This window comes from Sabethes cyaneus, chromosome 3, assembly GCF_943734655.1.
Source record: "Sabethes cyaneus chromosome 3, idSabCyanKW18_F2, whole genome shotgun sequence".
Lineage (NCBI taxonomy): Eukaryota > Metazoa > Arthropoda > Insecta > Diptera > Culicidae > Sabethes > Sabethes cyaneus.
Window position 1 is genome coordinate 246,099,859 of NC_071355.1, and position 8,741 is coordinate 246,108,599.

The 8,741-nt window shown below is 46.9% G+C and overlaps 1 protein-coding gene across 1 annotated transcript; it reads left to right on the forward strand.

Moving 5' to 3' along the window:
* The first annotated feature begins 583 nt into the window (after window positions 1-583).
* On the forward strand, window positions 584-6,412 carry LOC128741020 (uncharacterized). The gene has a single exon (XM_053836595.1). The coding sequence runs from the start codon at window positions 584-586 to the stop codon at window positions 6,410-6,412; it is 5,829 nt and encodes a 1,942-aa protein (XP_053692570.1).
* The last annotated feature ends 2,329 nt before the right edge of the window (window positions 6,413-8,741 follow it).

Sequence of the window (8,741 nt, forward strand, 5' to 3'; positions counted from 1 at the left end):
TTTAGTGAAGAAATATGAAGAAAGATACTTACCATTGTTTACTTACCTGCAGGAACGGTGAATCACGGTGCAAACCTGTAAAGGAAAATTATCGCCAAAAAGTTCCAAAGCTATAGGAATTTAGATTGTGAGTAAAAAAAACATAAATGATTAAAAACATACAAATTAACCGGAAACCTTCGATAGCGACAGCAAGATACCAAACGAAGGAGAAATACATAGAGATCCAAAGTTAGGGTAGCTGAGCCGAAGTTGGGCAACCAAGCAATTTCAAACAAATCGTAAGTTAGAAAAGTATATTTAGAATGGACTGAAAGGTGAACAAAATGAAATTTATTTAATAGGATTAAGAGCAAATAAAAGTTGAAAAGTTAAAGGAAGTTCAAAGTGGGAGAAGAAACCACTTTATTGTAAGTAGTAAGTAAAACTAAAGAAAATGTATACTAACGAAAATAAATTACAGTTTGAGCGTCGTTAACAAAAATAGTTGACTGCTTCAGAAAGTTTGGTTCCGTCCCGGAACAATCTCAAAAATAAAGTGACACGTGAGGTGTACAGTGAGAAGTTCGGACCTCCCCACGAAATGCCTTCCGACATCGAAAGTGAAACGGAGAAGAGCGTCGACTTGACGCAAACTCCCTGTGAAATATGCGGTCCATCGACATGCGTCGAGCCGATGATCGGATGCGATGGATGCTTCCTCTGGTTCCATTGCCGTTGTGTGGAAATCCAGGTAGAGCATGCCCCGAAAAAGTGGTACTGTCAAAACAAGGATTGCCAGGAGAAATCCCAGCAGATGAAGGATGCCAAGAAGTCGTCTCGAAGTCGGAAAACAACCGAAGAGTCGGACAAATCGAAGAAGGGATCCTCTCTCGTAGATGCGAGGGTGAAAGCACTGGAAGAAAAGCAGAAGAAACAGCTTCAGGAGCTAGAGGCGGAAATAACGCTAAAGAGGAAGGAGAAACAGTTGCAGCGCGCGTTTGAACAGAAGAAGATGGAGATGGAGTTGAAAATGCGCGCCGAAGAAGAAGAACAGCAGATGGTGTTCCAGGAGGAAATGCTTCGGAAAAAGCAAGAGCAGATCGATCGAATGAAGGCGAACCAAAGGGCGTTCGAAAAGAAGATGGCGGATCTGGATAAAGAGTTGGCGAAGTTGTCGACAAGCAAGGTGCCGAAATCCACGCCGAAGAAGGCCGATGAAGGTAAAGCACGATCGTCCGGTGCAGGAAACAAGTCGTTGAAGCTGACCAAAGCAAACGTAAAGAAGCTTGCCGAAGAATTCGAGAACGGTGGTGCAGGTGGTGCGGACAGTGAAGAGGACGGGGAGCAGAGTGAAACCGAGGACGAGGAAGATGCTGATAGCGAAGAAGACGATGAAGAGGAGGACGAAGAGTCTGAAGTGTCCAGTCCGTCGATGAAGAGCAAACCGGGAAAGAAGAAAAGTGGGAAAGAAGTGAGTCAAAAGCGGGTAGGACCGACAAAGGCTCAGCTAGCTGCGAGAAAGGGGTTGACCTTTAAACTTCCGAAGTTCTCGGGCAAACCTTCGCAATGGCCTCTTTTCTATGCGGCCTACAAAACGTCAAACGAGACCTGTGGCTATATGAACCACGAGAACCTAATGAGATTGCAGGAATCACTCGAAGGCGAAGCTCTCGAATTGGTAGCCGGTCAACTACTCCTCCCTGAGTCGATTCCGCGAGTTATCGAGAAGCTGCGTCGCCATTACGGTCGTCCAGAACAACTACTACAGAATCTTCTGGACAAAGTTAACCAACTGGTGCCACCTAAGCCAGATAATCTGCGTAGTTTCGTTCCTTTCGGGAATGCCGTGGAACAGCTCTGTGGACACATAGAAGCCGCGGATCTTCGACAACATCTCGTCAACCCGTTGCTCATCAAGTCTTTGGTCGCCAAGCTTCCTGATCGGGAAAAACGAGAGTGGGTGCATTACCGGAAGAGCAAAGGGGAGCCGACGCTTCGCACTCTGACGGACTTCCTTATGGAGATTGTCGAAGACGCCTGTGAGGCAGATGTCGACGTAGATCTCACGCCAGCGTACCAGTCCAAAGCCGGATCGTCGTCATTCGGAAAGAAGAAACCGAAGGAAAAGGGTGCGCTGTACTGCCACGCACAGGAGAATCCAGCGCCCAGTCCCAGCGATCAAAAGAGGTTGAAGCCATGCAAAATGTGCCAAAACACAGAACACCGTCTTCGTCATTGTGCCGATTTCAAGAAGCTGTCGTACGCGGATCGGTTGAAGATAGTGACCCGTGATAAACTGTGCCACGTCTGCCTCAACGAGCACAGCGGTACCTGTAGGTTCAAAATTCGCTGTAGTGTCGGAGATTGTAGGGAGCACCACAACTCTCTAATGCATCCCGTCGGAAACACAGTCGGCTTGAGTGCACACATCCGATCTAATTGTACTGCTATGTTTCGGATGGTACCGGTACAGCTTCATTGCGGTGGAACCTCGATCACAGTACTGGCATTCCTTGACGAGGGTGCCTCTGTAACGCTGTTGGAGCGGAAGCTAGCCGACCGACTAGGTGTCGTTGGCGTACAAGAGCGACTGACGATTAGGTGGACGGCCGATGTCACACGCGAGGAAAGGGAATCTCGGCGAATGAATGTTTGGGCGTCGGGAGTCAGTGGCGGTACCAACGGTAAGCTGTTACTGCACAGTGTCCGGACAGTTGGAAAATTGATGCTTCCCCATCAAAGACTGGATGTCCAGGACCTTGCCGCGCAATATCCTCATATGCGGGACCTGCCAATCGAGTCATACGACGGTCAGCCGGAATTGTTAATCGGATTGAACAATATCCACTCGTTTGCTCCGATAGAAGCCAAGGTAGGGGCACCAGTTGAACCTATTGCGGTTCGCTGCAAACTTGGGTGGACCGTATACGGCCCACGGCACTCTACTACGGTTGGAACTGGCAATTTCATCGGCCATCACCAAGCCATAACGAACGAGGACCTACATGAGCTCCTCAAAAGCCACTACGCTCTGGAACAGTCGGTGGTAGAGATACCACAGGAATCATCGGAGGACAGGCGTGCCCGGGAGATCCTCGAGCGGACAACCAAACGAATAGGTGACCGTTTCGAAACCGGCCTACTGTTCAAATCAGATGAACCCCGATTCCCGGACAGTTATCCCATGGCTGTCAAGAGAATGAAGCAACTGGAAAAGCGACTACAGAAGAACCCGGAGCTGCAGAATAACGTGAGTAAGCAAATCGACGAGTATCAGGAGAAGGGGTACGCTCATTTGGCTACAGTGGAAGAGCTGACCGGATTTTCACCCGACGAGGTCTGGTATCTGCCACTCAATGTTGTACAAAACCCGAAAAAACCTGATAAGGTACGCTTGGTGTGGGATGCCGCAGCCACTGTGTTAGGAGTTTCGCTGAACTCGCTGCTGCTGAAAGGGCCAGACATGCTTGTACCGTTGGTAAAGGTTCTCTGTGGTTTCCGAGAATGGCGACTCGCTTTCGGCGGAGATGTGAAGGAAATGTTCCACCAGATGAAGATTCGCGTCGAGGACAGACAAAAGCAACGGTTTCTCTATAGGAAGGATCCAAACGATCCACCGAGTATTTACGTCATGGACGTAGCAACCTTTGGGTCGACATGTTCCCCATGTTCGGCCCAATTCGTAAAAAACAAAAACGCAGACGAGTTCGCTGGTCGATACCCGGAAGCAGCCGCGGCCATCATTAAACGGCACTACGTAGACGACTATTTCGACAGCGTTGAATCCGTCGAAGAAGCAGTAAAGCTGGCGCGAGAGGTGCGTCTGGTACACCGAAAGGGAGGCTTCGAAATCCGGAACTGGGTGTCTAACTCGCCAGAAGTCCTCCAGAGTCTGGGAGAGACGAAACCAGTCGCACCAGTACACTTTAACCAGGACAAACAAACGTCGAAGGAGCGAGTTCTAGGAGTGATCTGGGATCCGAACACAGATGAATTCGCATTCTCCACGACGCACCGCGAAGGGTTACTTCCGTACCTGTTCGAAGAAAAGAGGCCAACAAAACGGATTGTAGCAAGCTGCGTGATGGGGTTCTTCGATCCGCTCGGTTTGTTGTCACCATTCACCATCCACGGCAAAATCATCATCCAACACCTGTGGCGTTCCAGCTGCGATTGGGATCAGGAGATCGATACCAAGTGCTGGGAGTTGTGGAAGCAGTGGACCGAGCTGTTGCCAGAAGTGGAAGCCATACGAATTCCACGTTGCTACATCGGCGATGCGAAGCGCGCTGAAGTCGAGTCGTTGGAAGTGCACATCTTTACTGATGCCAGCGAACATGCGTACGGATGCGTGGCGTACCTGCGAGCGGTGGTGAGAGGCATGGTACGTTGCAATCTGATGATGTCGCGAGCGAAGGTTGCACCGATAAAGCGGCAGTCAATCCCTCGTCTAGAGTTAATGGGCGCGGTTCTCGGGGCCCGCTTGAGTCAGTCGGTTTTGGAAAACCATTCGTACGACATCTCTCGCACCGTCTTCTGGACAGATTCTCGTACAGTTTGTAGCTGGATCAATTCCGACCAACATCGCTACAAGCAATTCGTAGCATTCCGCGTTGGAGAAATCCTAGAGCTCACTAAGGTGTCAGATTGGCGATGGATACCGACGAAACTCAACATAGCGGACGTACTGACAAAGTGGGGACAAGGCCCACCGCTTCAAAGCGATGGTGTATGGTTCAAAGGACCGGAATTCCTGTACCGGCCAGAAGATACGTGGCCAACGAAAGAGTCGATTGTTGAAGAAACGGAGGAAGAAGTACGAGGGACAGTTTTGTTCCACGAAGTGGTGAATGTAGAAGCAATCTCTTCGTGGACAAGATTTCTACGAGTGACGGCTACGGTAGTGCGCTTCATCGACAATTGCCATCGTAAACGTCGTGGCGAGTCGACTTTAACAACACGGGCTACGACGATGCAGTATCGTATATTAGGGAAAGCGGCGGCGAAAGATGCGGCAGGTTCATCAACTGGAACAGTGCAAACCCCCCTCAAGCAAGATGAACTCAAGCGAGCAGAAAAAATCCTGTGGCGTCATGTGCAGTGGGACAGTTTTCCGGATGAGATGAGCATTCTCACGAACAATTTGCAACGTCAACCTGGGCAGTCGTTAGAGAAGGTCAAGAAGAATAGCCGCATCTACAAGTGTTCACCAGTGATAGACGACGAAGGCGTGTTGCGTATGGACGGGAGGCTAGCGAATTCCGAGGAACTCCCATTCGACAAAAAGTACCCGGTCATCCTATCGCGATCGCACGAGATCACACAGCGGTTGATTCAACACTACCATGAGGAGTTCGGGCACGCAAACTCCGAGACGGTTTTCAACGAAATGAGACAGCGGTTTCAAATTCCAAATCTGCGTGTGGAGATTCAGAAGGTAGCTGACAAGTGCATATGGTGCAAAGTGCATAAATGCCTTCCAAGATCGCCGAGGATGTCTCCATTGCCAGTTGATCGGGTTACGCCGAATCGACGGCCTTTCAGCTCTGTAGGTATCGATTATCTGGGCCCGGTGGAAGTAGTAGTCGGACGGCGAAAGGAGAAGCGTTGGGTGGCCGTATTCACCTGTTTAGCCGTGAGAGCAGTGCACCTGGAAGTTGTGCATAGTTTGACGACGGAGTCCTGTCGGATGGCCATCACTCGTTTCCGTAACAAGTTCGGGGCGCCAAGTCATATATATTCCGACAATGCTACGTGTTTCCAGGGTGCAAACAACGAAATGATCCGGATGGCGAGCATCAATCAACAATGTGCTGAAAGTATGGCCAGTCCCTCTACCGCCTGGCACTTCAATCCTCCTGGAACGCCGCATATGGGCGGCATCTGGGAACGCATGGTGCGATCGGTGAAGACAGCAATGCGAGCACTGGATGATGGAAGGAAGCTGACGGACGAGATTCTGGCGACAATCCTTGCGGAAGCGGCCGAAATGATAAATATGCGTCCGCTGACCTACTTGCCGCAAGATTCGGTAGAAACGGAAGCGCTGACCCCAAATCACTTTCTCAGGGGAACAGTGACCTGTGCCGATACAAACACGGAAGGTGGGCCAACGGAACTTGCTGAGGTACTGCGAAATGACTACCAGCGATCGCAGTATCTCGCTGACAAAATGTGGGCTAGATGGATCAAGGAGTACCTGCCGACCATCAACAGCCGATCAAAGTGGTTCGACGACCAGAAGCCGCTAAAAGTGGGCGACTTAGTTTTCGTGGTCGACGGTAAAACCCGGAAGAGCTGGAAGCGTGGCATCGTGGAGGCAGTGATCAAGGGATCAGATGGAAGAGTACGACAGGTGGACGTAAGAACTGCAGACCGTAAGGTGCAAAGACGAGGTGTGGTGAACTTAGCGGTGTTGGAGATACAGTAAATCCGGATTTCCGGAAGTACCGGATGTTACGGGCGGGGGTGTTGCAACACCGCAGTAGCATATCTGGTAACACTGCGCTGCGGTACGTCAAATGAGTGGTGCCGTTAAGATAGAGATAGAAAGAAGATGTAAATAAACAAGAAGATGGAGTATGTGTAGATGTAGTAGTAGTAGTAATACAATACGGTCCAGAAGATGAGCATAAAATCGCCATCGTAAATGCTACTAGAAGTAAACAAACTGTAGTTTGCTAAAAGTGAAATTTAAAAAGCCTTTTTTTCGATTAAATAGTATTGAGCTTGGTTGTAGGAGGGACAAAATCGTTCCGTAATCCTGTGTCGAGACCTGTAAGTAGAAGTTAGTGGAGAAAAACAGCCATTTAGTGAAGAAATATGAAGAAAGATACTTACCATTGTTTACTTACCTGCAGGAACGGTGAATCACGGTGCAAACCTGTAAAGGAAAATTATCGCCAAAAAGTTCCAAAGCTATAGGAATTTAGATTGTGAGTAAAAAAAACATAAATGATTAAAAACATACAAATTAACCGGAAACCTTCGATAGCGACAGCAAGATACCAAACGAAGGAGAAATACATAGAGATCCAAAGTTAGGGTAGCTGAGCCGAAGTTGGGCAACCAAGCAATTTCAAACAAATCGTAAGTTAGAAAAGTATATTTAGAATGGACTGAAAGGTGAACAAAATGAAATTTATTTAATAGGATTAAGAGCAAATAAAAGTTGAAAAGTTAAAGGAAGTTCAAAGTGGGAGAAGAAACCACTTTATTGTAAGTAGTAAGTAAAACTAAAGAAAATGTATACTAACGAAAATAAATTACAGTTTGAGCGTCGTTAACAAAAATAGTTGACTGCTTCAGAAAGTTTGGTTCCGTCCCGGAACACGGGCCATTTGGACCAAAACCTGAATTAGAATGCATTTCTATTTTTCGCCCATAAGTGAAATGCATCAAAATAAAATAAATAATAGAATTCAATCGGAAAAAATTCGGCTTGTTATTTTTTAATTTTCATATTTTATTAATATGCTCAACAGAGAAGCTTTAGTTAAAAGGCTATGGTTTGGTAATAAAAAGAACATCTTTAAATCTAGAAATCTTATCATCTGTACAGACTGGAAAAATATCTATACAAAAAATCTGTTCAATACAAAACAATGATAGTGAAGGAGACGGAGATTGTAGGTTGTACGTGAGCATCTTTCTCAATTGACAGTTTTTTGTTTTCAACGATAGTCAACAATTGGAAGATCTAGAGTTCCCACCAGCAATAGTAAATTCTGCAAATAACTCTGCTTCAATAACGAGCAAATTTTGCATCATAATTAAGGTACAAACTTAAGGAGAAAAGCGTTTTAATAAGAATAGCACTTCAATCTCGCCTCTCAGTTAGCCTCGAGATATGATGCTGCTATAATAAACCAATCATCGTATGTTCGAATCTCGGGTGGGAGGGGCTGTTAGTCTATTAGGATCGTGGAACTAGTCCCGAAATTGTCCTGTACTCTAACAACTGGCTGCGAAGTCTGTCGTATAAAAACAAAAGGTCAAGTTTCGTTAACGGAATGTAGCACTTAGGCTTTGCTTTACTTCTAACACTTCTATTATTCGAAAGCGTTAAATTAAGCATGTTTTCCAAATTGACCTTTATCGCACAGTAGCAAAATATATGCCCTACACACGCGAAACAGTTGTCGCGCATAACTAATGTAACAACTTTAATCAACTTCGATGTCAATTGAGTCCGTTTTCCGATTGCAACACCCCGTAAAATCCAATTAATCGCATGTCGAATTAATATCAACCAAAAGTAGTATTTCAACCAAACATATATTTCGAAGGTACTCGTTTCACGCCATCGTCGCCGTCCGTTGATCTGGCTGACTGGCTGGTTGGCTGGGCTGACAGCAAAATGGAATTCGTTTCCAATTCAAAACAAACTCATGCATAGTGTGTGGCACGCGAGAAGCAATAACTGCTTTGCACTGCTCTGCTCTGAGTGAGATCATAGACGCGATTCAACAAATTGATTGTTAGCAGCCAGCCCAATCAACTGCTGCCTCGCAGAGTGGTTAAAACGTGGCATTTTAGTAGTTTGTAGGTTGTTATGATTTACACCTTTGCTTCGGTTGTAATCCTGGGCGGGCTTACCTCACGAGACTAATTGGAACAAATTACGCCTCATGGCGAAAGTAATAATTTGGCGGATTAAAATCCCCGCCAATGCAAAGGCTCGTGTGTACGGAAACGTGTTGATTTGCATTGCTAAGGTGTTGAGCGTTGAAATTTATGCCCTTTTTCCTTTTGTCACA

Coding starts and splice junctions, on each gene's coding strand:
- LOC128741020 (XM_053836595.1), top strand. CDS start 584: ATGCCTTCCGACATCGAAAGTGAAACGGAGAAGAGCGTCGACTTGACG.